At 44.2% G+C, this 18,572-nt stretch overlaps 1 protein-coding gene across 1 annotated transcript in view; it reads left to right on the top strand.

Moving 5' to 3' along the window:
* Positions 1-18,572, top strand: part of adgrb2 (adhesion G protein-coupled receptor B2) — a 153,694-nt gene that overhangs the window by 30,727 nt on the left and 104,395 nt on the right. The window contains exons 2-3 of the mRNA XM_053446761.1: positions 9,460-9,540; positions 11,936-12,124. Coding sequence (XP_053302736.1) covers positions 9,460-9,540; positions 11,936-12,124 — 270 coding nt within the window. The remainder of the gene's footprint in view (positions 1-9,459; positions 9,541-11,935; positions 12,125-18,572) is intronic.

Genomic DNA, 18,572 nt, shown 5'->3' with positions numbered 1-18,572 from the left:
ACCCTTCTTAGTCCCTGGGATAGTGATCCCCTGGACAGAGGCACCCATCTCTCAGTGAGAGACACCGTGTGTACGGCCTGTAATGTACTGCATGTAAAAGACTATTTATAGCAAGTCTTCATTTATGTAGCACTAATGGGTAACAGCGTATGCTTTTGGGAAGAAACAAGATGCTAAAAGGATTTGTACCTGCACCAAAGAGATTATGTTGGTTTGTTGGTTCGTGTGTTTTTGAGCAAAAACTACAAAGAAAACCCCCTGAACCACCCTGAATGGATTACCATGAAAGAATATGGTATTTCTCAACATGTTCACTGTTTCCCCAGAGAGTAACTCGTGGATCTTTATGAAAAGCTTGATAGAATTCAAGGGGACTGTCGGTCCGTGACGATGGTAGGCCCTCTACTGAGTGCCATTCCAGATAAATCTGCAACATGGTGATTAAATCCTGTAAATGTTGCCTTAAAATCGATAAAGATCACAATCTGACGAATGACATATAAATGCAAAGTAAAACTTGTCGACCTAGTTAAAAAATGAAACAAGTTGGAAGCCCTGCGCTCTCTATCTGGACTATAAAAATATGTTGCGAGGGAAGATAAACCAGGCAGCAATCATGTTTAAATTAATTACCACTTTGTTGGTGGGAGAAAGGGTTGGACTTGGCAGAAAAGACCCTGCTCGGTGAAGGACTAGAAACAAATCAATAGAGTGTAAGCATAAATGTGGAAGAGAATGAATGCCTCCTTAGTAAAACACATAGAGTGTGTCGACGTTGAAGCTCGCACAAATCACCAATCGCAAATACTCAAGCATATAAGAAGATTACCTAGTTGGCACAAGCATATCAGGGGGAGAACTATCCAGTCACAACGTGGTGTGCATCAGCACAATTATGAATGGACGTAACCAGTCAGCTGGTAGCGAAGCAGCGGAACGAGCCAGTGATTATGAAGCTCGACTGGAGCAGCTGATGCCCGTTGGAAGCACGACTTCAGTGCTTTGCCTCTAATAACACCAGCTGTATTTTTGTTTTGTTTTTCTTCAATTTCTTGAATTATGCAATCAGAAACCGGGAGATCTTTCAATATGTCGCATGCACAGTTTGCCTTCATGCGTATTTTCATATCTTTCTTAGATGCTGGCTTATTCTATCTCCGATGCACCAACAGTGTTCATTAGCTCTGCACAAGCCATCCAAGTCCCCCCTCTGCAAGCACGAGTGGGCAACACGTGGGCGGATGCGAGCATGTACGCATGAGCCAGTGTGTGCATTCTTATCTCAGCGTGAGGCGGTTGTGTCTGTAAGTGTGTATGTGCCCACAGTGTATAGTACCTACGTGAAGACCTTTGTTATACTAGCCTTGCCTGGAAAAAAGTACAGTTTCTGAAAAACACACTTTACAGCAGTGCCATTATGGTGCTTGAGCGAAAGGCAATTATGTCCAAAGATTAGTATAAAATCACGGGGAACAAAAGAGGACACGCTGTAACTGAATGCTCCAAAGATTGCACGGAGCATATTTTTAAACTGTAGAGAACACCGAGTCGTCAGGAGCATAATAGTAGCAACCGATTAGAGCCACACAATAGTAGTGGAGCATCGATTCGTAACAGCAGAGCAACGTGAGCTATTAATTAATACATTTTACTGGTGCACGATTCAGTGTGCGCTCTCCCAGATCCGAGGACGGAGAAACCATCATCCTGTTTTTCCTTCTTACTTATCACCGTTTCTCCCTCGTCCTTACATCTTAGCTAAAAACCAGCTCACACTGGGACTAAACCAGCTCCTGACTGGACTGGAGCAATACCTTGTAACTGTAAATCACACTAAGCATGTGTGTGTGTGGTGTGTGTGTGTGGGGGGGGGGGGGGGTGTTGTGCAGACACCATAAACATTGCCCCTCTGTCTATCTGACCTGACCCTTTGCTACGATTAATAGGTGTTTGACCTTTGCTGTGCCCCCTTTCGTTAAGTGAAGGAGTGAGGCGATGCTATTGGAGTCTCTTCTTCTCGTGCGCCTCTGTCATGGTTCATGAAAAACACCTGCCAGTGTGTGTTTCTGCAGCAACACTTGCACGAATGCATTTCAGTGCAGCAGGCAGATGTTATTCATTTTTCTAGGCAGACATAGATTGCTCACACAGTTTCCTTATTAGCCAGATGTAGAGACTGCTTTCATTGTTGATGACCCGGAGAGAGAGGAATCAGTGCATGAATGAACATACATGTTCACCAATAACACGTGTGCTCTTACATGAGAACCAGACTCACACACAGCTTACAAAAACGTGTGCTAAAGGAAAAAAAACTGTTTTTTTTGTTGTTGTTGCGTCAGTGTTCAAAACAGAAAACTATTTAAAAACATCACAAATAATTCACATAAAGTCAAAACGAGATATTAAGAAGAGAGCGGATTAAAAAATATATCAAATCTATTAGTACAAGAACAATAAAACAATGGGACAAGAAAAAAAAGAATGCAAAAATGAAAAAGATAGACAAACAAGGCCTAAAAAAGGAGTAAAGTGACAGAGCAAATAAGCACAGCAAAAAAAGAGAGGAAGAATAAAAAGGAATATTGGAGCCGCAGCAGAGGAGCAGCTGCCCTTCACCGCGGTGGAGAGCGAGCGTCTGCAGACTCCATTCACCTCTCCATTCCCATCAGACACACGACCGGCGGCCGAGTGTGGACACTGATTTTTAGTCCAACCCCCCCCTCCTCCTTCTGCAAGCCCCCCCACTCGCATCCTCCCCTCCGTCCGCATCCCCTCCGCTTCTTTACGGCGTCAGCATGACGGTGTTGCTGTGGCAACGGCATCCCACTGCAGAGGCGAGTGTGAGCGGTAATTGATCTTTTTTTTTTGTTGTGCGGCTGCGTCGTGTACATACACATCAGCGTCTGTGAAGTGACACATTCGGTGCAGTGGATGTCTTCAGGTGAAATCTCTTTGGCAGATCTTTAGTGAAGGGAGAGAAGCGGTGGAAGAAAAAAAAAGAAAAAGAAAAGACACTGTCTGCTGAGTTCACAATTTAACCCTTCTGTCTTAAATCTGTGTAAGGGCTTATTGGCTTCTCTCTCTGCGGCAAAGCCCCCCCCCCCCCCCCCCCCGAGCTCGGGCTTAATCAGCCTTTCAGAAACCACTGATACTGTAGAGCGCAACAAAAAAGAAGTTATATGTCATTCTTGCTGTTTATGGTTAAGTTAAGAGCATTTATAAAAACTAACCTGTACTATGTAGCAACAATTCAGTGTGACTACAGGAGTGGTCAGTCCACCATTTCTTGGTTTTGGTCCAGTTTAAATTATCAAAAACAAGTGGTCATGAAAGGATGGATGCTTATAGGCATGGTAGACATTCATAGTCCCCAGAGGACAAATCATTACCATATTTGGACCAAGTAGACCGTTTTTTTATTCAAAATAAATCCCTGTTCCTTATAGCAGTACTATTATGTATGCATCAGTGGTTATGAATTGGATTTGTATTCACTCTTGAATGGTTGTGAGTTGGTGCAGACAAGCATGTTCCCCACAAGATAAATTGTAATATCTCTTTATTATGGTTGCATCATCAAGCAAAAGTTGCTCTTACCTTCGCCGAGGAGGTTGTGTTTGTCCATTTGACTGTCAAGAGAAGTCTTTTATTTTTCCTTAACTTTGTTTAACATTGCACGATAAAGGAGGCTTTTACCGGTCCACAGAAGTCATTGATCTTGATAAAAGAAAAGAGGCACACACAGGGGGCTGATATCTATGAGTTTCTTGGAGCCTAATTGAATTGAAGGGCACTGATGGCTAAGTTATAAAATGGTATTCGCACTACAAAAAATATGTTAATTTTAAATTCTTTCATGTGAAAGCTCTTCACACATAATAACATCAGTGTGTTACCGTTGTCATTGTGAACATGTTATCATACTGATGCCAGTGTTTGTCTCACAGCACATGTTGTAAAGTACTGTACGGCCTCATGAAGCCATTAGCTTGTCTGTAGTTACTCTTGTTGAACGGTATCTGCGATTGGTGCTGATGTCTTGTCCAATAGCGTTTAAGCATTTCATTTGTTTACGTCGGAGACAGTTCCTCGTTATGCAATCGGATAACGAGACGTCTACATGTGGACGCCAGCTTTTTAACGCAGCAGCCGTGACGTCTTTAACTAACATGTGTCAGAGTGAGGCCGAAGACACAAAGTGCTCCAACAGGTTCACCGGGGACTCCGGCTTATTTCGCATCGATCCGTTTGAACATGCTGCTCGCCGTGATTGCCGCTACACCGCCCTGTTGGAAACTCACTTTCACAAAGAGGCTCTTCAGCAAACATGCTAAACCATGGGTGTCATTGTGTGTAATTGATCAGGCCAATGCGGCGCCGTGATCCTGCTCAGCCGCCCGCGAATGAATCGTTAGACTGTTCCTGCCGTCCTCGCATTGATTGCTCTTTGATTGTGTATCACTGTGGCTTTTGCTTTGGAATTCCGCTGGACTGTGAATCCATCTGAATTCTCATCTCGTTACAGAGCTGGGAGAAGGAGAGAGGCTGTGGTGGAAGGCGGCGGGTGAGGGGGTGGAGGGCAGGATGATAGACGGAACGACTGCGGTGTGGGAGTTGGAAGATTCGAAAATATCTAATAAGAGAAAGAAAAATGGGGGAAAGAGAGCAATTTGAGATTGAGAATGAAAGTGAAATGAAACAAAGCCAATTTGGCAGTTTGGAAGTATATGGCAAGGGCTTGTGATGAACTGTCTGCGTATTTATGAGTCTGTGTGTGTGTGTGTGTGAGTGTGTGTTTGTGTGTAGGTGTGAAACAAAAACAACTGTCAGCCCGTGGGACTCAGAAAACTAGATTCCGAACCCATTTTGAAGGCGCACAAATGACCTTGAGGTCCCGGTTGTCAGACAGACGCTGTCCAGCACCAACCTGATTTTGGCTTCTCTCCTCATATCTGCGGCTGGGAGGGCGAGAGAGAGGTGAAAGAGGGAGAGATAGAGTGGGTCTGTCCGTCCAGTAGCTTATAAAAAGTCCATTATGGTGCAGTTCTATCAGTTTGGACTCCCCCAGATGGACCCTGGAGTAAATGGACAGCGCCAGAGAGCTATAAGCTCAGATTTGATATACGGCTGAGAAATTGCTCCTAGTGTGTTTGTGTGTGTGTGTGTGTGTGTGTGTATGTGTGTGTGAGAGATTGCGTGTGCTTAGTAGGAAGGGGTGTGCATTCAATCATGTGCACTGCACTGAGAGAGGTGACATTAGTCAACAGCCAACATTTCCATGCCACTATGTTTTTTGTGCATGCCATTTACTTACCACAGCTGTTTTGCCATATTATCATATGCTCTCCCACAGCCGCAGACACACAAACACACACACAGACACACACACACACACATATTCATGCAGTCTTCCCAGCAGGCTTAAATCCCGGCTCAGTCTGACAAAGGAGCCTGTGGCTCTCACTGGCTCTGCCACAATCCCCTTCCCCAGCCTGCTGCTTTGTTGGGGCTCAAAACCGCTTTACTGCATGACGTTTATTTATCAGCCATATTTACTCCCTATTGTGTTGGTGTGCATGTGTATCTGTGTGTGTGTGTGTGTGTGTGTGTGTATGTGTGTGTGTGTGTGCCACATCAAGGTATATTTGGCTTTATTGTCATTGCTCCTTGTGTATGAAGATGTTTTGTGTGTTCTGTGCATGCCTGCAACCTTGTGAATGTGTGTGTGCGTGTGTGTGTGTGTATGTGTGATCATCGACAGTATCCAGATGTTCTTCACACTGAGTTGAGGAGGCTGAGAAAAAGCTCCCTGCCTTCGGAGTGATACTTGCCTTGAATGAAAAAGTGGACGGGGCTGGTTGAGATGCTGTTGCTTCATCCGCAGCAGCTGCAGGTTCAGACTCCACAAGCAAATCCAATGGGAGTTATGATGCTGCTATTGTGGCGCTGGTTAGATCATAGATATATATATATAAGGCTAGATGTCTCGTCTGCGTTTCCAGCCAACGGAGTCGAACGTCCACACATGGCGTCCATCTTGCGTCAGACGGTTCGCTCACCCATAACATTGCGTTGGTAGTGGTACTTTTTAAAGAAAATAAAACAAAGTAATTCTTGATGTATATTTGTAAAGGGAAATCTTGTACATATTTAAAAACATTATAATTTTGTATTCAGTGTAATAACTATATCTCTGACGTTTATATAAAAACAAACAAAAATCGGTTGAAAATTAAACAAGTTATGGTTATTTAATAAGTACGTACCATTACATCACAATGTTATGGGTGAGCCAGCCACCTGACGATAGATGGATGTTCGACTCCATTGGCCGAGACATCTAGCCTTTATATATATATATATCTATGGGTTAGATTCCCTCCAGAAATGAACTAGCTTAAATGCCTCGTGGCGTCATTTCTTTTTTTTTCATTGGATGTCACTAGGCAACTGGAAACAACGCAGAAAGACCTTCATTTTAAATGACAATGTCACCGATTATGACTTTATGTGCACTTCCCCTGGCTTCAGTGACATTTTACGACCGGGCAGTACACCGACCGCCGCGCTCTCTCACACAAATCACGGCCGCGGGAAGCTGAACTGACGGAACCTCACGGACTCTGAGCTAACGGTTTATTTACACCATGGAAATAAAAGCAGCCGCGCTCAACAGTCCCGTTTCACTCTTTGCTCTGTCTTGAACCGAGTGAACGTCTCTCTGAGGGCGCCGACACCCGATAACCTCGTAATCACTCTCAGCACGCCGGCCTGTCCATTAGAGCAAACTCCTCACTGGAAACCGTGAACCTTAAATATCACAGTGCAGCATTTGCACACAGCCGGTCTCGAGGTGGATGAACTCAAACTGCGAAATGCACCTGGACGCGGAAACATTTATTTATTTCTTTGAGAGGGAGAGACGGACGAAGCCCAGTGAAAAGCAGGTTCCTCGGTTAAAGCTCTGCTCCTTTGGCATCACGTCTTATCTGAAGCCGCTGAATAAAGGCAGGTTCATGCGGGCTGATTTTGGCGAATCACGACTTCTGTCGATTCATATGTCCTCACGTCCTCGAAACAGACTGACAACATTACCCCCCCCCCCCCCCCCCCTATTTGTCAGGGATTAGATTCTGAGACATAATTTAACTCCGCTGCCACCTCACTCACTTCAGTCAAATGACACTCAGGCGGCAGTGAGTATCTCCACCTCTGCTCCGGAACCTCTCACAGGATTATCAACCCCCCCGGCAGGCGATTGGAAGTGATACTGCCAGATAGAGATGGGAAATTCCCCTGGAGACGAAAGAAACGGGTGGAGAACAAAAAAACACAGAGGGGAAGGATAAGAGCGGGCAAGACGACTTGATGAAGTGTGTGATGATGTGTCCATTAAAGCGCAGTCCAGAACATTAAACAATATGGCGGGGGTTTCTAAAGGTCAGTGCTCTCGGGGGGGGGGGTTTATCCATATTGATCTTTGCTTTCGATTGTGTCGGACTCCGCGGCCGTGTTCATCTAAATCCTCCTCCGTGTCATGGACCTAATGGAACGAGAGAGAGGGGAAGGGGGGACAAACACTGTAAAAGTAAGGGAGAGAGGGAGAGAGGGAGAGAGAAATAAAGAGATAGGAGAGAAGAAGCCCACACTGGTCATTTTATGTGAGACATTACTCGTCTGTCCTGCTTCACTGACCTCCGTGTCTCCGGAGCGCAGCGGCGTAGGATGTACACCCACACGCGGCTTAATTTGTGCCAGATTCTGCCAGGAGATGATTCAGAAACTCCCGGATTGGGACCGGCACTTATTCAGTGACTCGCAGAAAATAAATCACTGCATTTCTTTTTCGAAATCTTATAAAAAAAAGGAAAGAAGAAAATGTTGAACTCCAAAAAAAAACGTAACATCTTGTTTCTTCTGAGCATGAGCAGGTCCGAGCTCAAACACCGGGGCTGGTGTATGCTGGTGCATGATCTCATGTTGTTAGGATTTATTTTTAAAGCAGGTTTCTTCCATGCACGGGCATGGCTAATTAATGAGATCTCGCTCTAGCCCCGGGGCCGTTGCTTCTCTGCTGTTGGTTTTGATTGTCACATCAGATGCAGCACTATTCTTCTTTTTTTCTTTTCTTCGTTTTCCCGGAAATGAAGCCAGGAAACCTTCAGAACACTTTTGCCTTCTTTCGTTCTGAAGAGAAAAGTGAATCTCACCACCCGCACGCACGCATACGTTATTTCTAAAGTCACACACGAAGGACTCGTTTGAGGATCCTCAAGACGTTTTTATCTTTCACTGAAGAAGCCTCAGACGAGACGTGACAAATCTACAATATCCTCAAGCAAGCCCAGCTGAGGACATCAACTCGACACCAAAGAAACCGAATTATTAAGTCGCTGATGTGGTGCAAATATGGTACTTAGGCCTTCCAGCACAGGTGTCCCTGGGAGAGTCAAACTGGTTGTACAGGGGCGTTTGAGCGATAATGAAAGAGCCTCAGCACACAGACATTCACAGTTGTGCGTTTGGGTTTGTGTGTCACATTCTCCGCAGACAGCATACGGTATTCTAGACACACTGTTTATCTTCCTTTGCGTTAATGCGGCCACCACGAGACAATAAAGTCCCATTGGGCGAGAGGTGCCCAAGTGAAAAAAAAACAGCAGCTAAATCAAAGATTGCTTCCCCTGCCGAGGGAGTTGATTCAAGTCTTGTGTTTCTGAAACTGAGCCTTAAAAAATCCATTTGCACAGAGCGTCGTGCCTCTGTATGTTCGCACCGGGCGAGATAAAAAACAACTTGGATGTGTTGCACGATTCCACTTTCTCCCAGAGTTATTTCTCGAGGCAACTCTTTTCCCACAGACGCTCACCATTCGCAGTGAACGAGAAGTTGGAATTCAAATGAGCTCTCTAACACGCCTCATGTTATACTATATATAGATACGGGCAGTTTCATCAAACTTACTAACTAACGCAGAGCCCGTGTGAGCGCTCTCCCGCAGAATTTCAATCTGTATATTTCCACACCGCTGTACAGACCGTGTTCTCCCTCTGAGCTAATGAGCCGGTCGGGGATGAGTTCCCTTCAGATTCTCCGACGTGATGCTGCAGCCCCGACACTCTGTTATCTGCTCCTGCGACGAAGTGTGCTGGAGTGCAGCTGCAGGTTCTTTAAATATTCTGCAAAATGAATCGAGCCAACGGGAACTGGGGGCGTTTGTATTTGTATTTTCTGCCAGAGCCGTGTTTTGGATGTGCTAAATAACCTTGACTCCCCTGAATGTGCAACATGGAAGAAGATCACATATACAAGCTTTAAAACCGAGTTTCTGTAAGCTGTCACATTGACATGTTATAAACGAACCAGGCATCTTTACGCCAGTAATCACTTCAATATATCGCAATGCAACCTTTATGTGAATAAGAGTAATTTAAGTATATTTTGTGTCTATTTCAGATCCGTATGACGATGATCTAAAGGTAAAGACACAGAGACCACGCTCAGCAGACCAGCCAGGTGTGTTTCAGGCACAAACAGGTGAGTTGGGTGTGGTAGAGTAGCTTCCAGCTAGACCGGCACTGGGTGAATATTCTCGCAGTTTCCTTTAAAGAACTAAGATCCATAAGAGTGCAGTCCTCTGCCGATGCCCAGCCGGCCCCGTATGAAACTACACTTAAATAAACTAGAAACAGATCCATAAATAACAGTTCACAGACACATGTCAAATTTTTATTTTTTCATCAAAGTCCTTGAGAAAATAAAATAAGATTTTGAAAAACATGTTTTTTTCAAAGATATTTATTTATTCAAGCGCGTGGTCTTTCGGTTTGAGAGCCGGACGCTCCAGCTTCAGCTCTTCTCCTGCTTTTGTTTGCACAATTTGTTCCAGTTTTTTATCCTCTCCTCTCAGATGTTTTTGTTCATCAAGTCCCCAACTAATAGAGCGCCAGATGAAATGATGATGAAAGAAGTTGCCCCTCCCTGAAGCTGGAGCGCTGGAATCGGTGCAAGAGGGGGGTTTATACGAGTGTGAGCGCTGGCTTTTGAGTGAGAGCATTACAGCATCTGAAGGTGGAATCAATAGCGGCTGCTCTCAAACAGAAATACAGCGCTCTGGAATAAAGATTTGGGGGGGGGGGGGGGGGGGGGAATCCATAGGGAAACCAACCAATCTAGCAAGATCAAAGAAAGTGGAAATATACCTGGATGGGTTCATTCCTGACTCATTCCACTTCCTGTCACCAACTTTCTTGTTAGTTTAGTCGTTTGTCATAATCCTGCTAACTACAAACACACAAACAAACATACAAACAAACGCCAGTGAAAACACAGCCTCTTTGGTGGGGGCATTTAATAAACATTTCATTTCTGAGGCACTGCAGAACCCCCGCTGCTCTGGTGTTGATAACCATTTGCAAGTGTGAAAAACATGGACGCGTGATCCAGATTAAAAGATTCATCATAATTAATAGGATTGGAAAAAAAGAAGATTTATTCATGAGGCTGACATTTCTATATGGAAACAAATCTGCCTTATGGATACATTGCTGTCGGCTCCAGCCTAACCAGAATAGGTTGTATGCTGATTTCAGCTCCCTCACGTATACACATGCACCGCTTCTCAATGCTCCCCGCTACCACTGCGCGGAGGAGGGAGTCCCGACCGCGAGGGAAACCCCTGGCTCCTTCTTGTCCTCTGTTCCCCCCCCCCCCCCCCCCCCCCCCCCCTCCCTCCTCCTTGCCCCCCCCCCCCCCCCCCCCCCCATTCCTCCAGGCATGTATGATGAGCTTAAGCCCCATGACTCACGGCATGTTAATGAAGATGTAATGCGATTAACGGACATGCAATTAATTTGATTTCCTTCTTGGCCACGTGATGACTCCTCCATCAAAGGACATGGCGCTCATAAACAATTTAGGGAGATAGAAGCAGAGTGATTCAGCTCGTGATTTGGGCTTTTCAGAACTGCAACACTGGGGGAACAACGGGGCAGTCGCAACACGCTGCCTGGAGAACACAGAAAATCACCCGCACTCATGTCTGAGCACTAATTCTTGTATGGCTCCTTCCACACACATCGACACAGACTCACAGGGCTCACACACAGACACACACATGTAGGCTTTTAGGGCTAAAGCCCCTTCAGCAGTGAGATGATGCATGGAACCATAATTCAACCAGTATCACCTTGAAACACGTGCCCCTTACATGGTCATCATCCGCATGAATATTCAGTCAAGATTAATTCCCATTATGGGGCATAAATAATGCAAATCACTTATCGTCCATATTCATACCATGTGCATTAACATCCCATATCAGCCGACAGCATCGAGCCAGAGCTGGGGAATGACACAGAGATACACAAGCAGAGCTCTCCTGCATCTCTCCAATGATCAATGTGGAATCTTAACTGGCCTCGAGATCTCTCTTCCAGTCTGGAATACAACAAATCTGTTTGGTTATTCTAACCACAAGGCCTTTTCCTCAATGTGTCACATTGCAAATTATATAGATTATAGTTTTGTTTGTCTTTTTTTCATCGCTGTGATATTTCAGTTCTGCCAATTCGAAGAATGTCTACAAAAATCAGGGGAAAAGCTGAGATTTGCCAACATAAATTAATAAAGCAAATTTGTTTTACTGCTTTCGGCTATGGGGAAAATTCTGATCTCAAAATCCATCAAAGCCAAACTTTTTTAAGACTCACATCAAATACAAATATATTTAGAACAACTATATAAACAGCAAAACATCATATAAACTAATCCATACTCCTTCCTGAGCCATAATCAATAAGGTTAAGATCGTGTTCAAATAACTCAAAGCGCCATTTCCCCTTGACCCTCTCTGCTCCTCGTCCTTACATTTGCACCCAACACAAGAGCAGCCATTGAGGATATGGATAATCATCTCGTCTCTCTACACCAGGTGACCCTGCAGCAGAGGAGTGGTCACAGTGGAGTGTGTGTTCGCTCACATGCGGGCAGGGCTGGCAGGTGAGGACGCGCTCGTGCGTGTCTTCGCCCTACGGGACGCTGTGCAGCGGCGCCCTGAGGGAAACACGCATGTGCAACAACACGGCTCCCTGTCCGGGAGACCCTGGGATCACAGGCTCAGGTATGTTGACCGTAGACTGTTTGAACGAATGGACATAGAATCATTGTCGGGAAAGTGAAGCCAATGCAGAGGTGCCAGAAAACTGTAGTCACATGTCCAGCAGGGGGCGAATCCACAGGTTGCACTAAAACATCTATGTCTATAGAAGTCTGTGAGAAAATGATTGGATGTCATAAAGAAGAGTTTATGGTCTCAAGTCTTCTTCACTGTAGCACAATCTTCTTTTTATTAATCATGATCACATTCTCATAACGGATGAGCAACAATTTAAGTCTTTGTTTTATTGCCAATGTGTTGTTATTGATCTATCCCTTTTCTTGTCTTTTGATTTTGTTGTTAAGCACAAATTGCATTTTATGTATACAAGGTGCTGTATAAATAAAATGTATTATTGATATTATTATATTATTCTTTAGAGTAAAATGGATACCATGTGATTGACAGCTGGAACTGTCATATGGGTGCAGGTCGCAGATGTAGGTGGACGTTTAGTGTCCTCAAGCTTGCGGTCAGGTTTTCCCCCCCCCCCCTCACTCCAAATCTGGTTACTTCTACTTTTCAAAATACCAAGATGGCACTGGACAAAATGTCAAACTCACGGCTTCAGAACAACAGTTGACTTCACGGTGGGTTCTCACCGGGGAGTTGTTTCCTCTCACAGCGAGGTTCGGTTCAGTCGCCATCTTTATGCAGTTTGTGTCATGCCGTCTGCTCTCGGAGAAGCGAGGGGGAGGAACTTTAAGTGATTTGTTTTTCTTCTTCCCTGCTCTCCAGGGTGCCTACCTCACAAAGGTGCATGCTGGGATATGTTCCCAGCTCGACGATGTTAAGAAAATAAACTATCAAAGTCGAGCATTGTCGCAGGGTAGTGCTCAAATATAGATATTTTTCATAACATGGACGGAGATGTGCGGCACGTGAATATTCTTCAGGTCTCAGTTTTATGTGGTGTTCTGCTTCGGGGAATATTACATGAAACAAAAAGCAGCTTTGAGCCGCATGCTTCCTGCTTTTCACTTCACTCACCTGTGGAGCAGGTGAGGTCGTTTATGCTATGCGTTGGAAATAATCTTTAAAACTGAAGAAAATAATGACTGTGTGAAACAAGAAGGTAGGCGCCCACACATACACACACGTACACACACGTACACACACAGCAACTCATCACATGAGATCTGCTCAGGCAAAAAACTTGAGGCAGAGGCAGAAATGAGAAAAACCTTTCAGAACGAGAACAACATTTCAATTTCAGTTCACTCCACTGGCCGACTGGGAGAGAAATGAGTCGAGAGAGAGAGACGCACAGAGACCGACATGACACCTGAGCTCCATGTCAGCAGGTCTATTAGACTTGCCACAGCTCAGAAGTTCATACTAACCAGGCCTCTCTATCTCTCCAGCTGGTCCCTCTCTCCGCATCGGTGTCATCTGTATGGATAGTGTTGATAAAATATTGATTCGACCGAGCGCAATTAGCCGATTCCTCCTCCGAAGGTATTTGAATTTACAGTATAAATATGTGTTCACGTGACCACATAATGGAATGCTAAGAATAATATTAAGAAAGATAAGTACAGCCACACTTCAATTTCCAGAGGATTTTTTTTCAGATGCGATGGCAGCTCCTGAAATATATTTAACTGGTCGAATTTAGGTCTCGCATTCGCACATGCTCTGCCAGTCAGGGCGGGTGTGTTCAGCTCGATCCGCCTGCTACAAAAAGGCAGAAGAAAGAGAAGGGCAATTTATCTGTTTTTTTTCTTTTTCTTTTTCTCAGCAACTCTCAACAACAAAGTCAGTCTGGCTCAAGTCACTGCGGCAACTTGTGCACAGCTCATGGTGAATAATGAACAAGGTCTGCTTCTTGTTTGAACGCCAGTTTTCACTGGATGAAACCCTGAAGCGCTGCCTCTGGTTATGTGGCCCTGATTGTAGTTGAGGCAAAATCACGTTGGGTCACGCCACTTCCCTTAAATGCTCAAATTAATGAATTAACATTGATTGCATTACTGAAGTACGCTGATATGAAATGTGTTTTTACTAACCTTAAATATTCATATTGAAGTAATTCAGAACCTAATTTATTTCAGTATGAACAAATGGCTCAGCCTCCTTACCTCCATCTCTCTCAGGCCTTGCATAGATCTGTATATATCTATAGATCTATCTATATCTATTTATATATAGATATATATATATACATTCAAATGCTTGCATACATTAAATTAGTTTTTTTTACCCAGTCTTTACAGATGTATCTGATGAAATGTTGTGTGTGAGCAAGCGAGAGAGATAGAGAAAGAGAGCAGGCGATGCCCTATGTATCACTCAGTGTTGTCACAAACAAATCAACAGATGGACACCGAGCAAATACGTTTAAACTGTAGCCGGTCATAGACATCAGCTGAGTAGGCGGTCCTTCATTTGTGGCCCAGGATGCATTTGTGTTCAAACAATGAAAAGACCAGTGTGGGTTAACTGATCAGATTGCAGATTTGGGCGCCTACAGACCTGAACTTAGTGCTGACCACTTAGGATTGAATCACCCAGAATGGAAATACCAGGTCTGAACGAGGTCAACTGGTTGCATGAAGATTGAAGGAGGAAGGGCTTTTGTAACAGGTGACATCCAATGGTTTGAGTAGGATCTTCCCTAATTGTACTTTGGGCAATTGACAAAGTAGCTTATCCTTAAGTTTTATTTTTTTAAGAAGAGGGCTGAAGTGTCCAATGGGTTACGATATGCTAAAATGCTGTTTTCATGTCTGTAGCATCCCTTGGTATAAATCCTGTTGGTTATTTGAATGGATGTAGGCATCCTAAATCAAATTCAATGGAGCGTGACCTCATGAAACCCAGTTTGGGAAACTCCCAGAGAAAAGCAGAGTGGAAGAGTCCATTTGCTGCTTTTTATCGGTGGTGGTGCGGTTAACCAGACGCACACTAGCAAAACCAACCAGTTATACTCCACACCATTAAAATCCAATCAATGAGATGTACAGTAATGCCAAAATATGTATATTGTACCGATTCTGCCCAGTCCGTAGTTTTGTTGTAATGTCAGTGTTGTGTTGGAATGTCGGTGGTTTTGTTGAGAGAACACATGTTCAGGTGTGTAGCCCTATTTGTCTGAACGAGCTTTAACACTGAGGGACTGTGTGGAGCACTTTGATAAAGTCGAGCGAATGTTCGACTGTGAATGTTTTCAATCGTGCTGCATATGGTGTGTGTTCCCCCAGTGTGTGTGTATGCGTATCCTCAGAGTGCCGTGTCTCTGTATCCACATGTGCATTATGTATACGTCTGTTGGTGCTGACCCCAGTGTGTAGTTGTTTCCTTTGTGTAGATGTGTGCATTTGTGCCTTGTTAGTCATATTTATCGGCAATTTAAGTGGCATTTGTTATCAAGTGCAGTTCAGTGAGTAAAATAATTGTGTCGCACAATGATGGTGTTCAGTGTGTGCATCCTCTGTCTGAGCGTCTGGGGGGGGGTAGCATGAGCTTACCATTAATGTATATATATATGTGTACATTTTTAGCACTCGTAACCTTTCGCGTCTGAGTTAAAAGGGATTTTGTTTACCGATGCATCCCAACGCCCCCTCCAAAAAAACAACACAAAGTGGAGAAAATACAAGGGGAGCGACAGGAAGCATTTCCCTTCCCTGTCGGTGCGTATGCTAATCTTGTTTTTATGCAAATGTGCCAACGCGATTTGTATGTCTAAGTGCCTCATTTTCCATTCGCTGTTGATATTAATACCCTCAGCCGCTCCTTTGATGGGATATTGGTTGCTCTGTTATGTTCCGTTTATTATTTCATTTTTTTTTCAGCCCCACTCTTCTGATGTTTTGTGACGTGGCTCCGGGGGGGGGGGGGGGGGGGGCTCTCCAGGGACCGCCTGAATGGGATCGCGTCAAATTCAACTAGACCAGGGGACGCGGGGCTGGTAGCCAAGAAACATTAAAGTACTTAATGACCCTAATTAATGTGATTGACTTTTACAATTTTATATCGATCGTTTTTTCGTTCGGACACGTTTTAATGGTGAGCCACAATAATGTTAATCACAATTTAAACTGTAAAACCTGAATTTAAACATCTCCATCTTCGTTTTTTTTAAATGTATATATATAGATATGTGTATAAATATACAAAGCTCATAGATACACGCCAACTTCCTTTTTTTTTCAACATACAACTGCAAGTAAAATGCGTTTAACCAGCATCCTCCATTCTGTTTGGAATACTCACAAACATAAATAAATAACAAACTGGGGCTACTCCCAGTAAGCTGAAGATTCTGTCAGTCAGAGACCAGTGGGTCGGCTGAGGTTTAAGATACATTTTATTTGTCCCAAACACATGCACTGATATGCACAGGCACACTCATGCAGGTAGGGAAATTTAACCTCTGCTTTTGACCCATCTGGTGCAGGACACACAGAGCAGTGAGCGACCATGTACACTGCCGGGGAGCAGATGTTGGGGGAGTAAGGTGCCTTGCTCAGGGGCACTAGACAGGGTAGGGAGAATCCTCTTGGATTTTTGGACAGATCAATCCAGGTTCGTCTTTTTGTTGTTTCTCCGTGGAGTCGAACCAGAGACGAACCAGAGACCTTTTCTGCCCATAGTCCAAGTTTCTGCCACTAGTCCCCAGCTTTAATGTGCAGCTGCTTGTGGAGACATTTTGCTCTGGAGCTGCAGCATGAGCGTTTCCTCTCTTTAACAACGCTCTCTCTGGTCAAATAATTGCACTATGTCAAGTCGTCCTGTCCGCTTGTTGAAGACATTTGCTTTAGGTTCAGGAGATGGAGGCAGCTTAGTCATGCAAGCGCCAAGATAATGTTAATAATATTTAACCGTATTTTTCTACAACTAAAAAATCACAGCTTTTGTTTGATATTTAGTAGCAGTTTAAAACATTGCTGCACATTTACGACCCTAACGTGCTCAAAGGGATAACTTGGCTGGTGTACGTCATGTGTCATGGGGACACATCTCACCTAATCCCATTCAAAAATCAGATTTGAATGTGCGAACTGCATATTTGCATCGTATAGGTGAGAGTATTATTGAACACACACTTGCAAATCTTTTGAGGAGTGCCGTGTGCAGACTTAGTTTCGTAATGTAGACCGGGTTGCCTGAGTTGTCTATTTGTTTAACCCTTTATTTTTATTTGTGAATACATTGAGACTTGCAAGTAGGCGTGTGTTGTGAGTGGGAGTGTGGTTGGATGTCTCCATGCATGCCCCGGTGTGTGGTGTGTGTGAGGCTGCATGCGAGTCAGGGAACATCACCGAGAAGTAGCTTGGACAGAAAGCCAATGAAGTGAAAATAGCAATTTTTTTTGTTCCTCCTGTTTTTTTTTTTCACGGTAAAAACTCCTAAATTAAGGTGATGCAGACAATCAATTAGAAGTAATGGTCTGACTCTAGACAAAGCAAACACGGCGGTAATTGGTCCGGCAAATTAACTTTTTCTTTTTTTTTTTTACATACAAAAGGATTCTGAAGTATAAGGCTTTCGAGGCCCAGAGCGTGCAAAGTAAAGTTACACCCCTGCTTCTGCTCTGTTTGTCTTCTGCTCATTTGCCGGGGATTCAGTGACATTTAAAAACACGGTGCGGAACAATGGTGCATTATGAACACGGTGCGTCCAGGTCAGTGCGTAGTCAAACACTTCAACACGGCACAAGAGACCAGGGGGTTGCAAACTATGATGCAGACATAAACTCACTGCGGACTTAAATGCAGATGACACACAAACACACACACAAACACACACATGAATAGTTTTACAGAATGCAGCCGTGCTCTGCTATGGCGGCAGAGGAAATTGCCCGTAAAGATTGGTAATGCTCATGATCAATGTGAAGCATGTGTGCAATTACGAGCCGTGCATTTTCCAAAGCTCATAACGAAACAAATTCAAAGCTGAGAGTGTCCCACAGCGTACACCATAACATCTGAGTATATCTGACAGTTGCGTTGAATTTAACGCATTTAGAAGTCGCACAATCCTCGCTACGTATGCTGTGGACTTGTTCTGGCGGGTGCTCTGAAAGTGTGTGTTTTGTTTGTGTGTGTGTGTGTGTGTGCATATGTTAAAGCGTAGCGTGAGCACTTTATCTTCTCTTGTTTGCGCTTTTTTGCATTTGCATCATAAACCCGGGCTGATGAAAGTCAGTCCGTGCTCTTCCCTTCCTTTACACATTTTTTTTTTTTTCTCGCAAAAGATGAAAATGCGGAGTTCATGAACTTGTTCGTGCGACTGTGTGTTCTGAGCCTCGGATCTGTCGCGTGGTTGTTTGATTAGCACCGATCAGTTTCCTCCTGCTCCTGCCGATGTAAACATGCCCTGTTCCACCTCCCTCTGCGATTGCAACCCTGATGGCAATAAACTCCTGTTTTTTAATGTGCACTGCTGATATAAAAGAGGGTGT

The sequence above is a fragment of the Pleuronectes platessa genome, chromosome 18 (assembly GCF_947347685.1).
Source record: "Pleuronectes platessa chromosome 18, fPlePla1.1, whole genome shotgun sequence".
Taxonomy (NCBI): domain Eukaryota; kingdom Metazoa; phylum Chordata; class Actinopteri; order Pleuronectiformes; family Pleuronectidae; genus Pleuronectes; species Pleuronectes platessa.
This window is presented reverse-complemented; position numbering and strand designations above follow the sequence as displayed.